The sequence below is a fragment of the Balaenoptera acutorostrata genome, chromosome 2 (genome assembly GCF_949987535.1).
Source record: "Balaenoptera acutorostrata chromosome 2, mBalAcu1.1, whole genome shotgun sequence".
NCBI lineage: Eukaryota > Metazoa > Chordata > Mammalia > Artiodactyla > Balaenopteridae > Balaenoptera > Balaenoptera acutorostrata.
The window spans coordinates 29,775,408-29,793,377 of NC_080065.1; the positions used below are offsets into that span (position 1 = coordinate 29,775,408).

Below are 17,970 nucleotides of genomic sequence, written 5' to 3' on the forward strand. Positions count from 1 at the left end.
CGTCAAGCGGGGGCTGCTCTTCATTGTGGTGCGCAGGCTTCTCATTGCGGTGGCTTCTCTTGTTGCGGAGCATGGGCTCTAGGCGCGTGGGCTCAGTAGTTGTGGCTCGCAGGCTCTAGAGCGCAGGCTCAGTAGTTGTGGCGCATGGGCTTAGTTGCTCCACGGCATGTGGGATCTTCCCGGACCAGGGCTCGAACCCGTGTCCCCTGCATTGGCATGCGGATTCTTAACCACTGCGGCACCACGGAAGGCCCGCAAATATCCATCTATTTTAAGTAATAGATGTAAGTAAGTAAAGAGCATCTCCAACTGATTTATCAAGAAATGGCAGTATAAGCTTATTTAGAAATATGGAGGTAAATGCCCAAATAAGTGAAAACTGTCGCAAGTCGCAAGCTGAATGGTGACCCCCAAAAGGTGTTCATGTCCTAACCCCCAGAATCTAACCCTTAATAAATATTTGTAGATAAAATTAAGTTAAGTCAGATCTGGAGATGAGATTGTCCTGGATTATCCAGATGAGCCCCGACATGCAATGAAAGTGTCCTTATGAGTGACATACAAAGGAGAGGGTGATGTAAAAACAGAGGACAGAGAGAGATGCAGCCAGAAGCCAAGGAAAGCCTCAAAGCCATCAGAAGCTAGAAGAGGCAAGGAACAGCACATTGTGGCCTCCAGAACTGTAAAGAGAATTAACGTCTGTTGTTTCAAGCAACCAAGTCTTTGGTAATTTGCTAAGGCAGCCTTACGAAACTAATACAAGGACTGAGAATGGCTGCCGCCCAGATACAAGACTAAGGAGTGGGGAAGGGCAGGTAGAAGACTGCTATCTTTTTTGTTGTCAGTCTTTAAGTACAATTTGATTTTATAACTATCATATATGTGTTATCTTAATATAATCAATCATTATTTTTAAATGAATAGATTAAATCATATTGGAGTATTTTTCCAAAAGACCTATCAACTGCCTAGTTAAGATCATACAAACAAGTAGATTGAAATAAAAAGCCCATGCAGGCAGGGAACATGTGTCTCTTGGTCTCCAGTGTATCCCCAGAGTCAAGCACAATGCATGGAAGACTTAAGCACTAAATAAATAAATGATGAATGAATAAATGAATGAAAGAGCAAATAATTTGTTGATAATCAACACAAAACTGGTTCCTGTTCCAAAAAAAACCAAACAGTATCAAACTCTTTTCACTTTAGGTCAGGGCTCCATAACATTAATGTAAAATTACTTGTAATTTCTATTATTAGTAGTAACCAATGTGTATATTTCATTGATAATTATAATGACAAATTCTTAAGGTTTCTGTCCTCCATAAATCTATGGTTGCACAGTAAAACAAATAAAAATTTTATTCTGCTTTATGACATAGATATCTAAAACAGTAACTTCAAAACTAATCTCATGCCAGCTCATTTGACTCTAAATGACTAGATTTAATTTTAATATTCCACGAGGAATATTTTCTGCCATACCGTGTTTACTTTGCATACAACCTTCAAGAATACATTTCTTTCTTTCCTATAGGATTATTACTCTCTCTGGCATATCAATCAAAAAATGTTCAGTTTTCACCTAAAACTTTTTGGATTTCATTATAAGACAATGTATTAAGGAAAAAATAGCTTTGAAACACCCCACGTCCCCCAAGAAACAATGACAGACTAGAAGAGAAAGAGTCTTAAGTATTTTAGATTGAGGTTAAAGTTAGAAATTCTAAAAACTAGTCAATAATACCTCTATTAACACAGACCTTCACAGTGGAGAGGCGGAGATCTGAAAACTATTTGTATTCTGGCAAAAAGATCAACAGCCTATGGATAGTTAATTTGCACAATACCACTTTTGAGTAGTTATGTCAAGTCTTCCAAATCATGGCTTTCAGGAGCAGCAAATAAAGTTTGGAGTCTTTCTGAATATGTAGGATGCAATGGCCAGTGATCCTAACAATGAATTACATTACTCATTATGCGCAAAGAACCAAAAACCCAAGGATGCAAGAAAAGATATGGAAACATGATTCAACAAAGACTTAACTTTAAAATCAACTTCTCTTCTTTAATTTTTGAAAGCTATTAGTAAACAACAAGGTTCTACTGTAGAGCACAGGGAATTATATTCAATATCCTGTGATAAGCCATAATGGAAAGGATTATTTTAAAAAATGCATGTATATGTATCACTGAATCACTTTGCTGTAAGCAGAAATTAACACAACATTGTAAATCAACTATACTCCAATAAAAAAGAAAACTGTTAGTAGAAACAGTCTTCATTTTTAGGCAGCACAAACTCTTTAAAAAGGAGATGTTATATAGGCCCCCTCTTACCTTTCTTGTTAACAGACTTTTACGTCTCATTCCACAAGCCTCTAGCTGTAACCTTCCTCTCAACGCTAATTCAATTAACATACAGCCACGTAATCCAGATGATATACAGTCATTCCAAAATGATGTGTAACCCTATTTAAAAAAGAAAACAAAAGAGCTAATTTACTTTGAACTCAGAGTCAAGAACAGAAATACTTTTTAGCCAAAGTTATCTCTTGTGCCTTTTACCTTGCATGTCTTTCCATAATTAAAATTAAAATACTGAAAAAATACAGTTACTATACATTATTAAACTAGGATTTTCAGGGACTTACTGTCTTTTCACCACTTTCCTTACATGTGGATAAACAACAAATAACTTTGGAACTCACTAAGTTATGTGCTAATTAGGCTCTTGCAGATTGCAGGCATCAGGGCTCACCGACTCAGTTAACCTTAGATTATAGTGGTTTATTACTAGTATACGTGGGCAAATTAAGAAGCTCAGGAAAAATAATCTAGCCCAATGTAGCCTCATGGAGAATTAGAACATCATTCAATGCTGTTTACAATAAAAATACAAGGTTATATTTGGAAGAATATATCAGAAAACTTACATATGGGGCCATGCCTAAAGTTCTGAATAACAAACTGTAAAGCGATCGGATTCCCCCACCCCACCAAGAGAAATTTAAGGGCAACATCCAAGGTGGAAAAACAGCCAGACAGAATGAGATTGATAGACATCCAGGGATCTGGGAATTCTCAAGTGAAACAGGCATCACCAGATTAAGTCAGGGCACTCTTTGAGAGCTAATAACTGGGACTGTCCAAATTATGAAGCTATGAACTTTGCCAGCAGAGTTGCCAGCTATTAGTTTAAAGTACCCAACTCTGAAGAGAAAGCAGAAGCTATAAATGGTTCTGGTTAAGGCTCAGAACAAGGTAACATGTAATTTTGATGGGAGGGAGAACAGGTCAATGGATTCTTTGAAGAATGGAGGGCCAGGAATAGGGAGGCCTAGACCCTTGGTTTCGGTACTGTCTTGAGGTCAGTCTTGGTACGTTGCCAGGTCACAGTGGTCAGTTTGTATTTAAGAAGATGACTGACCATCAGGGTCCGTGGGACTTCACCACTGACACAAGGACTTAAATGACGAAGCTACCGCTTCTGAGAATGAAGGCTTTGGGAAAATAAAAATTTGGATGAAGGGAGCCACAAGGAGATCAACAAAAATATGAATTCAAAGAGGGAGATTTAAATGTGAGGCAGGGAAAGCAAACACTGACTAGATTTGAGGGAATCCTCTTAAACTTAAGTGTTAGGGATCTGATTAAATTAAGACTGCCAGATATTAGCTAAGTGGTTAATAAGACCAATAACTTACAGACATTAGGTACAAATGATGGCTTCTGTATCCATCCAAAACAATTAAAGCCCTAGGAAGCCTAGGAATGGATTCACATAAAATCAAAGTTACAGCTATTGGGCTTCAACTGGCCTGGACATACAGATGGAGTTCCTAGGTGAGCCTCTAAAAACTATAAACAATAGAGTACACCTCATAAAACAGTGATGGATGTAGACAGGAGAATGCCCTGTCTCTGCAGCCTGGAAATTTCAGATGAACAGTACTCATTAGAAGCTTACATCTGCTAGCAGAGAACGAAATACACCTCAGCCTCAACTGCTCTCAGAGTAACGGCATACCCAGAGATGTTAGCAAAATGGAGTCTCTAATAACAGACGTCAAAGATCTACATTTAATGAACGGCTTTTGGGCATTAACATAAAAAGACACATGCTTAAACAGAATTGATTTCATGTGGGAAAACAGACAAATGGGCGCGGACAGTTCTGTAGCAAAGCTTCTGGGACACATGAGCAATATTCCAAAAATAAATGAAGCCATCAAAGCCATACCAAGGGGCTTCCCTGGTGGCGCAGTGGTTAAGAATCTGCCTGCCAATGCAGGGGACACGGGTTTGAGCCCTGGTCCAGGAAGATCCCACATGCCGTGGAGCAACGAAGCCCGTGCACCACAACTACTGAGCCTGCACTCTAGAGCTTGCGAGCCACAACTACTGAAGCCTGCGCGCCTAGAGCCTGCGCCCTGCAACAAGAGAAGCCATCGTAATGAGAAGCCCGCGCACCACAAGGAAGAGTAGCCCCCGCTCACCGCAACTAGAGAAAGCCCATGAGCAGCAACAAAGACCCAACACAGCCAAAAATAAATTAATTAATTAAAAACAAAACAAAACAAAAAAGCCATACCAAGCAACAGAAGAGTCCAGCATGTTGATGACACCTGGTAAAATCTTCATCATAAAAGTAGGATCAGGAATTAAGCAAGTTGCAGGAGGTAGGAGGTGGGGGAGAAAGGGTACTAAAAAGGGAAGTGTTAAATTAAAAACTTTTATGGCATTACTGGATAAAATGACAACACCATCCTTAAGAATTACATCTATTAGAGGGAAAGCAGTATGCTGGAAAAGAGTCAAGTGAATCTGGTCATGACCTAGGCCAGCAAGATTCTGCAGTGAATCCACGTCACAACACATGTGAGCAGAACTACTGAGAAGCCGGAGCACCAGCTTAGGCCTTGCCAAGTGCTAAAGAGCCCTTACATCTTTTAATCTCTAGTGTTAACCTTAAAACTAGATTTCATGGATCCCCAAACACATATTTTAGAAGTTTAGTATCTCCATATGAGATAACAGATGCTAAACCTACCGTGGTAATCATCTCATGATACAGGCGCGCCGCAGAGATAACACGGGTTTGGTTCCAGACCACCACAGTAAAGCCAGTATCACAATAAAGCAAGTAACACAAACGTTTTGGTTTCGTAGTGTATATAAAAGTTATATTTACACTATACTGCAGTCTATTAAGTGTGCAATAGCATTATGTCTTTAAAAAAAAGTATATACCTTAATTTAAAAATACCTTATTGCTAAAAAATGTTAACCGTCATCTGACTACGCAGCATTGCCACAAACCTTCAATTTGTAAAACATACAATATCTGTGAAGCACAATAAAGCAAAGCACAATAAAATAAGGTATGCCTGCATATGTAAATCAAACCAAGATGCTGTACACTTTAAATTTATATAGTGATGTATGTCAATTATCTCTCAATAAAACTGAGGGAAAATGTTTTTTTGTTTTTTTTAAATTTTATTTATTTATTTATTTATTTATTTATTTATTTATTTATTTATGGCTGTGTTGGGTCTTCGTTTCTGTGTGAGGGCTTTCTCTAGTTGCGGCAAGTGGGGGCCACTCTTCATCGCGGTGCGCGGGCCTCTCACTATCGCGGCCTCTCCCGTTGCGGAGCACAGGCTCCAGACACGCAGGCTCAGCAATTGTGGCTCACGGGCCTAGTCGCTCCGCGGCATGTGGGATCTTTCCAGACCAGGGCTCGAACCCGTGTCCCCTGCATTGGCAGGCAGATTCTCAACCACTGCGCCACCAGGGAAGCCTGGGAAAATGTTTTATCTCTGATATTGGGATGCATTTTTAAATAGATGGTACCTTAGATTAAAGGAAATATGGTATTGTAACTACTGAGCTAACCTTAACCCATGGAAGAGGGAAGAGACAGGTGGCATAGGCCTCACAGGTGCCCAGCAGTGTAATGATGAACTATAGCCTACCATGTCAGTTACTGGGCATCTTAAAACTTGGTACAAGATTGGGTGACTGAACATCCAGATCCAGGCATGCCATCAATCCACCTGACTTCTCAGCGGAAAAGATTTTATAAGAGCAGGTCAGTAACAACCACATTGCCCAGAGGATTCTGTCCTCAGATAAACCACTACTCCCTGAAACAATTACAAGAAGCTGCAGTCTAAACAGGATGGTTATATATTCAGGGCATGAATGTGTTTATGCCCCAGTAAAAATCTTATACCCTATCTGTCAAAAAGGCAAGCCAGCCACATTAAAAAAGATGGTTAAAATAGGTGAGGAAGACCTGACAGTATCAAGCAGTTTACAATTTGGTTCAAAAGCACAACTAGCTACATGTGCAACCATACCGTGAGAGTAAAGAAATAGCAAGGATGGGGAATTCCCTGGCAGTCTAATGGTTAACACTCGGTGCCTTCACTGCCATGGGTCCGGGTTCAAGCCCCGGTGTGGGAACTAGGATCCCACAAGCTGCACAGCAAGGCCAAAAAAAGAAAAAAGAAATAGCAATGATGATTATTATAACAAATTATGACTATATATTCAGTGACACTGCACAGCTCTTGTGCTTGGAAGTCAATAATCATTTCAGATCCCCCCAATGGGTATGAGACTCTACCACCAGCAATGGAGGAAATAGCTTCATATCCCAGGTTAGTCCAAGGATAGGGTACTAGTGCTCAAAGTTCAGGGTCACACCAAGGGAGAACCACTGGCCAGGCAATCAACTTACTGATGAAGCAGCAGCACTGCGCTGGGAATACTAGTAGCCACAGGATCTTGAGGATGTCCCCCACTCACTGTAGAAGACTCAACTGGGTCCTGATGGAGGCTAGACAACCACCAAAAAAAAAAACTATTTTGGGGCCCTACAAGTTCAAGATTATGATCAGAATCAGCTCCAACTCCTAAAATAGAATGGGAGAGGCAGAGATATGCCAAATAGAGGTGGATCATACACTGCCCTCACAGAATCCAGAGAAACATGATTTCATTAGGTTCATGGGTCCAAAACAAGGGGAAACATGCAAGAATAAACGGGCGCATTAAGACCCTAATACGGTTTTCCTGGTGAGTTGCGCTGCTAGAAAATCAAAACAGGCACATTCAAAAGTCATACCATGTGCAGCTCACAAGCCTCCAACAAAACCAAGAACAGAACACAAGAGACAGGGAATCAGAAGGCCCTGGAAACTAATGCAAAGCACCTCTACTTGCCTTTCACCAACAATCTACTTTAATAATAACAACTAATAATAACCAGGTAGGTGGAGACTTTCCTAATGGAGAGCCAGCTAAACTGACTACAGAGTGCTCCAATCAATCTTACGTTGTTGGTAATACTCAGCATCAGACACTCAGACAGATGGCCAACCTTTAGGCAGACCTCAAGAGAAGGTTGTAACTTAAACTGTGATAAATGACCTTTATCATATAGTATGCCACTCAGAAGCAAGGAGCTAAGTAGAAAGAATGAATGGTACAGTAACAAATGAGGCAACGATACGAGGGACAAGCTCTGCAGACACAATCCTTCCCTCAGTGGGCAGTTCCAAGATCTAAACTTAGGGGACAGAGACTACATATATGAAACCTGATGTTGCTGCAGATCTAAGCAACAACCTCCAACACAACTTTTTCTCAGTGATAAGATAACATTTATTTGGATCTCTATTTGCCTGATTCCCTTTTCTTCTCAAGTGGCTCAACTTGAATAGAGGAAAAGGGAAATGCTCACTGGGTCCCTAAATATACAAACACTGAGTTCTCATCATTCAAGTTACGAGCTCCAGAATATTTAACCAGAAGACGTTTGTTGTTTAAGACTGAACTCAAAAGGCTGGCCACCTGCAATAAAATATTTAAAACATAGTGTACAAATATCATAAGAGGTATACAACCAAAAGTATTATGTGATTTTCCTTCATAGAACATAAGCATACACACACATATAAAAAACAAAATGTAAGCACAGAATAAAAAATATAGAACATGATATATATATATAAATAAAACATGAAAAACAGGTACAAAATAGTATATATAAAGTATGACCCTAATTTGAAATTATATAAATATATATGCATAGAGAATGTTTATATGTATTAATACATAAAACCCTTCTGTATTAACATATAAAACCCACAACTACTGAAGACTGTGCACTCTAGGGCCCACATGCTGCAACTACTGAGCCCGCGTGCTGTAACTACTGAAGCCCACACGCCTAGAGCCCATGCTCCGCAACAAGAGAAGCCACCACAATGAGAAGCCCACGCACCACAACAAAGAGTAGCCCCTGCTTGCCACAACTAGAGAAAGCCCGTGCACAGCAACAAAGACCCAACACAGCCAAAAACAAAATCTAAAAAAAAAAAGGCGCTTTACTTATTTTTTAAAAAAAAAGACAGCCTACCATATGGGACATATTTGCAAATGATATATCTGATAAGAAGTTAACATCCAAAATATACAAAGAATTTATACAAGTCAACATCAAAACAACGAGCAACAACCCAATTAAAAAGTGGGCAGGGGCTTCCCTGCTGGCGCAGTGGTTGAAAATCTGCCTGCTAAGCAGGGGACACGGGTTCGATCCCTGGTCTGGGAGGATCCCATGTGCCACGGAGCAGCTAGGCCCGTGAGCCACAACTGCTGAGCCTGCGCGTCTGGAGCCTGTGCTCCACAACTAGAGAGGCCGCGATAGTGAGAGGCCCACGCACCGCGATGAAAAGTGGCCCCCGCTTGCCGCAGCTGGAGGAAGCCCTTGCACAGAAACGAAGACCCAACACAGCCATAAATAAATAAATAAATAAATAAATAATAATGTAAAAAAAAAAAAAAGTGGGCAGAAGACCTGAGTAAACATTTTTTCCAAGGAAAACATACAGATGGTCAACAGACTCATGAAGAGATAATCAACATCACTAATCAACAAGGAAATGCAAATCAAAACCACAATGAGATATACCATCTCACACCTGCCAGAATGGCTGTCATCAAGAAGACAAGAAATAATAAGTGTTAGCAAGGAAGTGGAGAAAAGGGAACCCTTGTGCACTGTTGGTGGGACTGTAAATTGTAGCAGTCACTAAGGAAAAGAGTATGGAGGTTACTCAAAAAATTAAAAACAGAACTGCTGTATGATCAGGCAATTTCACTTCTGTCTATTTACTTGCAGAAAACAGAAACACTAATTCAAGAAGATATATGCACACCAATGTTCACAGAACCACTACTTATTAATTGCTAAGATATGGAAGCAACCTAAGTGTCTACCAACAGATGAATGGATGAAGAAAATGTGATATATATATCACTGGAAGTTTCTACTACTTCTAGTATTTTGTCTTTCTCTATCATATTACTGCATTTATTTATATATATATATATATATATATATATATATATATATATAAAGTGGAATACTACTCAGCCATAAAAAAGAATGAAATTCTGCCATCTGCAGCAACATGGATGGTCTTGGAGGGTATTACACTAAGTGAAACAGGTGGTTGCTTGGAGGGGAAGGGGATGGGAACAAAACAGGTGAAGGGGATAAGAGATACAAACCTAAATTTATTAAATAAATAATATACAGCATAAGAAATATGGTCAGTAATATTGTAATAATTTTGTATGGGGAAAGATGGTTACTAGACTTAGGTGGTGATCATTTCATAATATATGAAATGTCAAATCACTACATAGTACACCTAAAAATAACATAATATTGTGCATCAACTGTATTTCCAAAAGAAGTAAATAAATATATACCCAAAGAAAGAAAGGAAGGAAAGAAGAAAGAAAAAAAGGAAGGAAGGGAGGGAAGGAGGGAAAAAGGAAAAGGAAAAAAGAAAAGGAAAAGGAAAAGGACAGGAAAGATCTAAGAACTACAAAGTAAACCAGAATTGGGAGGTCATACAGAACAGGCCTGAAGAGCCCGGACTTTGAAACTACAAACACCTAACAATTCAAAATAATTACTAGTTGTCAATATATGTACAAGGTACACAGAGGAGTTTTCATATTTACCAGCTATGTTTCTGTTTTTATGCACAAAGTATTTCAAAATGAAATGACTAAAAACAACCTATAATGTTGAATTCTGTTGTGACCAATGTTTCAGAAATGGCTTTCTACATAGACTTTCCTCAGCAAAAGAAAATACCAGGTTTCCAAAAACATTTGGGATTTACTACCAAACTCAATCCAAAATTTGTACTAACTGAGGCCACTCTTGGCTCACATCCCCCTTTTAGAAAACTTGTCCTCAACTACAGATTTTACAGAAAGAGATGACTATACTCTGCCACATCTAACTGGACCAGGATGCACACATTAAACTTTTCCTCCTGGGAATCTGAACTTGGCCCACAGAAGCTGGATCAGTTACATGTGCATGGGCACTAGAGATGTAACTGGTTATGTGGATTCAGAAGCCACTGGCCATTTTGCACAAATGCAACCAGAGAACAATGATAAACAGAAAGGTATAAAAGAGATATGCAGAGTAGAAATGAGAGAACACACAATGTGAAGCAGACCAAGACATAAACACAGAGAACACACAGACACACACAGAGAATGGCATCCTAATAGAAGCATTCCTGTATCTTTGGGCTGTACTCCTAAACCTTATTTCCATGAGATTCACCTATATCTCCTTTTCTTAGGCTACTTGGAGGAGATTTCTGTTCTTGCAAGCAACTGACTTTTAGTAATGCCAGAAGGACTTTAATGAAATAATAAATCAGTGGTATCTGGAAAGGTTTTTGTAATTCAAGTATAGAAACTATAACTAAAATATTCATCACAGGCTAAAAAATATTATGTGTGGCCAAGAAATTCAAATTTGCATAAATGTAACCTTTAGTTGCTATTAGAAAACCAGTAAGTGTGATTATGACAATAAGGGCAGCTGCTTACGAGAAAACAAACAGCAGTCCCATCAACTCAACTAAATAATTTGTCAAAGAACAAATTAGGATTTGCAATTATCAAATACCATTTACACTTTAAGTGCCACATTCCAATTAATCTCATCCAAATGAAACTCTTGACAGCCCCAACCTTAAAAGACAGAAAACACACAAGCATTAAGACACACATTAATAATCATTTATATATCAAACAAATTCAAACTGAGGGACATTCTATCAAATAACGGGTAAAGAACTAAAGGAAACCATATTTAAAGACTTAAAGGAAAGAATGACAATGACTCATTAAGAAAAACAATGATTCATCAAATACAGAATCTCAGTAAAGAGATGGAAATTCTTTAGTTAAAAAGTATGACTAAGGGACTTCCCTGGTGATCAAGTGGTTGGGAACCCACCTTCCAAGGCAGGGGAGGTGGGTTCCATCCCTGGTCGGGGAGCTAAGATTCCACATGCCTCAGGGCAACTAAGCCTGCGCCACAACTACTGAGCCCAAGCGCGCCACAGCTAGAGAGAAGCCCGTGTGCCACAACAAAAGATCCCATGTGCCGCAACTAAGACCTGACGCAGTCAAAAATAAATAAATAAATAAATAAACTTTTTTTTTTTTTAAAGTACAACTGAAATGAAAAGTTTAGGGCTTCCCTGGTGGCGCAGTGGTTGAGAATCTGCCTGCTAATGCAGGGCACACGGGTTCGAGCCCTGGTCTGGGAAGATCCCACATGCCGCGGAGCGGCTGGGCCCGTGAGCCACAATTGCTGAGCCTGCGCGTCTGGAGGCTGTGCTCCGCAACAAGAGAGGCCGCGATAGCGAGGCCCGCGCACTGCGATGAAGAGTGGCCCCCGCTTGCCACAACTGGAGAAAGCCCTCGCACAGAAACGAAGACCCAACACAGCCATAAATAAAATAAAAAAAAAAAAAAAAAAAAAAAGATGGCTAGCAGGACATCAGAGCCGTTTAAAAAAAAAAAAAAGTTTACTAGAGGAGCTCAACAGTAGATCTGAGATGAGAGAGAAAGAATCAATGAACTTGAATTTGAATTTAAAGAACAAAAGGAAAAAAGAATAAAGAAAATAAGGAAAGCCTCAGAGACTAAAATGTTCAAGCAAGCCTCCCAGCAGTTACAGGAGTCTCAAAAAGAGGAGAAGGCAGAAAACATAACAACTGAAAACAAATTTGGTGAAAAATATTCATTTAAGATCCAGATGTTCAATAAACTCCAAGCTGGATAAACACAAAGAGATCATCATACCTAGATGCATCACAGTCAAACTGTTACATAAACAAAGAGAATATATATTGAAAGCAGCAAGAGAAAACAACTTATCACATATAAAGGAACAATACAATTACCAGATAACTTCTCACTAGAAATACTGGAGACCAGGAGGCATTAGGATAACATACTCAAAGTGCTGAAAGAAGCAAACTATCAAACAAGAATCTATACCCAGCAAAATTACCCTTCAAAAATGAAGGTGAAACAAAGACATTCACAGATAAACAAAGGCTGAATTTGTTGCTAGCAGGTCTGCCTTACAAGTCCTGCTAATTGAAAGTTAGTAACATCAGACAGTATTTCAAATCCATATGAAGTAAAGATAGATACAAAGGTAAATAAACAAGGAAGGCTGTATATTTTCTCTTTTTGCTTTTAAAAACTCATTTAAAAGCAAAAGATTGCATAATACAGTAAGTATAAAACAGTATTGTTTGGGTTATAACATATAAACATAATATTTCTAACAATAATGCACAAGGGGGGGTAGTAAATGAAGATATACTGGAGCAAAGTTTCTGTATTTTGCTGGAATTAAGTGAGTATTACTTTAAAGAAGAGTATGATAAAGATGCACATTGTAATCCATAGAGCAACTACTAAGGAAAAAACTCAAATGGATATAGGTATGTAGGGAGGGAGGAAAGGAAGGAGGGAAAAAGGGAGGAGGAAGGAAATTTAAATAGTATAATTTTCTATTTAACACAAAAGAAGGTAGTAAGAGTGGAACAGAGAGACAAAAAGGACATTTGACATAGAAAGCAAAGGGCACAGTGGCTGGTGTAAATCCAACTCTATCAATAATCACATTAAATGTGACTAGATCAAATACTCCAAAGGTAAAGTTTCCAAGACTAGATAAAAGATCTAACCATACCTATGCTGTCTATAAGAGACAGTTTAGATTCAAAGACACAAACAGGCTTAAAAGAATGAATTTTTTAAAAAAACCATGGAAAAACTAATCAAAAGAAAGCTGGAATAGATATCTTAACATGAGACAAAGCAGACTTCAGAGTAAGAAAAATTAAGAGGGACAAAGGGGAATATTTCATAATGATAATGAAGTTAACCATCAGGAAGATTTAACCCTTATACATACACACACCTAACAAGAGAATCCCAAAATATATGAAGCAAAAACTGACAACAAAAAGGAGAAATAGACAATACAATAGTAGTAGTTGAAGACTACACTGATAATTGATACAACTAGAGAGAAAACACCAAAGATACAGAACTGAACAATATCAACCAATTTGACTTAAATGACATTTATGGAATGCTCCAACCAAGAACATCAAAATACACATTCTTTTCAAGCACACTTGAATTATTTTCCAAGATACCCCATATGCCTGCCCATAAAACAGTGAATTTAAAAGGAGTGAAATCATAGGAAATGTTTTACTCCAAGAGAATTAAATTAGAAATCAACAGAATAAAATATGGGAAATCTCCATGTGAGAATCAATCTGTCACTTCTACATAATTCATGGGTCAAAGAAATCACAAAAGAAGTTAGGGAGCAGTATTTTGAACTGAATGAGAATGAAAACACAAAATATAAAAATCTATGGGATGCAGCTAAAGCAGTGTTTAGAAATTTCTAAAGCAGTGTTTAGAAATTTCTAAAGCAGTGTTTAGAAATTTAGCTTTATTAAATATCTATATTACAGAAGAAGAAAGATCTCAAGTCAACAAACTAATCTTCCACCTTCAGAAACTAGAAAAAGGGGACTTCCCTGGTGGCGCAGTGGTTAAGAATCTGCCTGCCAGTGCAGGGGGCACGGGTTCGAGCCCTGGTCCGGGAAGATCCCATGTGCTGCAGAGCAACTAAGCCCGTGAGCCACAACTACTGAGCCCTCATGCCACAACTACTTAAGCCCGTTCGCCTAGAGCCCATGCTCCACAACAAAGAGAAGCCACCACAATGAGAAGCCCGTGCACTGCAACAAAGAGTAGCCCCCCGCTCGCCACAACTAGAGAAAGCCCCTGCGCAGCAACGAAGACCCAACACTGCCATAAATAAATAAATAAATAAATTTATTAAAAAAACAAAAAAGAAACTAGAAAAAGAGCAAACTAAATCCAAAGCAATCAAAGGGAAGGTAATAATAAAGATTGGCATGGAAACCAATGAAATGCAAAACAGAAAAATAGAAGGAGCAGGTCAATGAAGCCAGGTTGTTTCTTTAAAAAGATCAAGGTTAAAACAGGAGTAGAGGGGAGGAAGAAAGGAGAGGGAAGAGAGATACACAAAGGTACCAAAATAAAAATACAGTAGGGACATCACTTCCAACCCTACAGAAATTTAAAGGATTATAAGGGAATACTATAAACAACTTTATGCCAATAAATTAGACAATTTAGACAAAATGTTCCAATTGCTGGAAAAACACCAATTACCAAAACCACCTCAAGAAAAAATATAAAATCAGAATAAACCTAAAACAAGAAATTGAATTAGGTAATAAAAATCTTCACACACACAGAGTGTTACTGAGATGTAAGAAGAACGAGTATGGACCACATGTTGAGAAACCTGAATACTGGCCACAGCCACAAGGAAGACTTGTTAGCGGATTTTAAGCAGGTCATTTAATATCCTCTCTGAGTCTCCATTTTCTCCTCTACACAATGAGACAGACAGACTTCAAGCATTCTACAAGTATGATTCTAATCAGTTAAGAATTCCCTAAGGGAGTAAGTACGTGGCTTAGGGCAAAACAGGATACATGACCTATTTTAATTTCCGAAAAAGCATCTGCAAGTCAATCATCAAGGGTATTTTTAAAACTGCTTAATAGCAATATAAAGAAGTGTCTGAAGAATAAAGTTAACATATCTCAGGATAAACAAACATTTATAATGGGGTTCCTGAAAATTGATATTTGGCACTATTATATGTAATGTAGAAGAGAACAAGAAAATTTTCCAGTTCTCATGTGACACCGAGATCTTCTTAAATATTAAAGTGATCAAAGAAACAAAATGAGAAATAAAAAATTTCCTGAGACAAACAAACATGGAAATACAACATATCAGAATTTATGGGATTTACCAAGAGCCTCTAGATAAATGTGATACTGGCACATGAACAAACAGACCAAGAAAATAAAATCCAGAAATAAACTCAAGAGTACATTGAAATCTAGTATATGATGAAGGCGTTATCTCAAATCATATATCTGATAAGGGATTAATATCCAAAACATATAAAGAACTCATACGAGTCAACAGCAAATAAAACCAAATAATCCAATTAAAAAATGGGCAAAGAACCTGAATAGACATTTCTCCAAAGAAGACATAATCAGCATGAGAGGGAAAGATGGACAGTTTAATCATTAGTATTAGAACAATTGGATAGCCATTTAGAAAAACAAAATCGGATCCATACTTCATATTATGCACCCAAATTAACTCCAAATGGATCAGAGATTGAAATGGAAAATGAAACAGGATAAGTACTAGAAGAAAATAGGAGTGAATACCTTCATAAACTGGGAGTGGAGGAAAAAAAAAAACTTCCCAGCTATTACTCAAAATCTAGAAGAAATACAGACTGATACACTACACTATACAACAAGTTTTTTTAAAGTATGCATGGCAAAAGCATAAGCAAAGTGAAAAAACAAAGGAAAATGTAGGAAAATATATTTATAACATATCACAAATACACAATTAGTTCCTTAAAATTATAGGAAAATAAGATCAATACTCAGTTTTTTAAAGGCAAAGATATGAACAGTAAATTCACAAAAGAAATGAAAATGACTCAAACATATGAAAAGATGCTTTGTATCATTCATAACAACACATTTAAATAACATAAGAAAAACAAACAACAAAAAAAACAAACAACCCAATTCAAAAATGGGCAAAACAAGTGTCCATCAACAGATGAATGGATATACAAAATGTGATACACACATACAACAGAATATTATTCAGCTTTAAAAGAAAGGAAATTCTGACACATGCTACAACACTGATGAACCAGGTCTGCTAAGTGAAATAAGCCAATCACAAAAAGGCAAACACTGTATGATTTCACTTATATGAGGTACCCAGAAGAGTCAAATTCATGGACAGAAAGTAGAATGGTAGTTGCCCGGGGCAGGTGGGAGGGGGGAGCGGGGAGTCGTCATTTAATGGGTACAGAGTTTCAGTATGGGATGACGTAGTAGTTCTGGGGATGAATAGTGGTCATGGTTGCACAATAAGACAATGTCCTTAATGTCACTGAACTATAAACTTAAAAATGGTTAGAACAGCGAATTTTGTTATGTACATTTTACCACAATTTTAAAAACTACATGAGACAACGCTTACCTAATAAGACTGGCAAAAATCCAAAAATCTGATACCACATTCTGTTGACAAAGATGAGGCCAATACACTGTGACAGGAATGCAAAAATGATACCACCCCTGACAGAAATCAAGGAAAATCACATGCACCCTTTAACTTGACAATCCTACTTCTAGGAATCTACTCTGAAAATACATCCCTGTAAATATGAAACAATATATGCATATGGTTATTAAGTGTGACATTATCTGAAGCAGTAAAAGCTTGGAAATAACCCATAATAACATCAATAAAAACAATGAATATATGAAGATATATTAACATAATGGAATACCATGGAGCCATAAAAGATCTCTATATAATGATGTGGAATAATCTTCAAGCTATAATATATAAAAAGAGAGATGCAAACAGCACATATGGTAGGCTACCTTTTGTATATGGAGGAGAGGGGCAAGAATGAATACATATAATTTTGCTACGAAAACACTGGAAAGACAAACCCCAAACTAAGTTTTAAAAATGACCAATAGGAGGAGGAAGGAATGAGGTAGAAGGGATGATGGAAATGAGACTTCTAAGTTGTTATATAGTTGTACATAGCCAAAACAGAAAAAACATTTTTAAAGAGTGAAAACAAATGAACTAATCTAACTGTATACTAATTAGTGATACAACCACAAAGAAATATTAACTATTTTAACTGCCTTTAGAATGCAGTATGTTAACTGTACATCCTAGTAAAGTACTGCAAAGAAATTTTAGGCTGAACTCAATAGTCAATTCGTAGTAATACTGACATTATTATTATTTTGAAACTATTTAAATACATGTAGTAAGCCAATGCAAATAAGTTAATATTTTAGGAACCAAGGTTTTCAATTAAGAGAAAAAGAGATACAAGTATAAAATTCAGTAAGTGAAATAAAAAGCCATATTGTTAAATTTAATCAAAAACCATGTAAACTGATTTTCCCTCCCCCCAAAATGCTAGCTCTATCCCTTGAAGAAAATATATTCTCTCTCTGTGTACTGAAAAGTCCTAGAAGCAATGACATCCCAATAACACTGAGGACACCCAGTACCCAGACTGTGGTTCACTCCCCACTGAAAAATATCTAGGATTCCTTGAAGATTGATCCCAGGTCTGAAACAGGATATGTACAAAACGAGCCTGGGGCATTTTCTTGTTGACCAGAAAGCAAGAAGTTATCAAAGGTTCGTAAGTCAAATCAAAACAACACTGAAGTCAAAAGAAAGGAATTCCCATAAGCCAAATGTGGGACAACTTGAACATAAAAAAGAATAATTAATACAAGTGATTGAAACACAATGAATATATTAAAAAACTACAAGTAGGGGCTTCCCTGGTGGCGCAATGGTTAAGAATCCGCCTGCCAGTGCAGGGGACAT

General features: G+C 37.8%; 1 protein-coding gene across 2 annotated transcripts in view; it reads right to left on the bottom strand.

The window, feature by feature from the left end:
* Window positions 1-17,970, bottom strand: part of GOLPH3 (golgi phosphoprotein 3) — a 53,322-nt gene that overhangs the window by 15,031 nt on the left and 20,321 nt on the right. The window contains exon 2 of one of the 2 annotated variants that reach the window (XM_057540652.1): window positions 2,341-2,472. The exons of the other annotated variant lie outside the window; for it this stretch is intronic. Coding sequence (XP_057396635.1) covers window positions 2,341-2,472 — 132 coding nt within the window. The remainder of the gene's footprint in view (window positions 1-2,340; window positions 2,473-17,970) is intronic. 2 annotated transcript variants of the gene reach the window in all.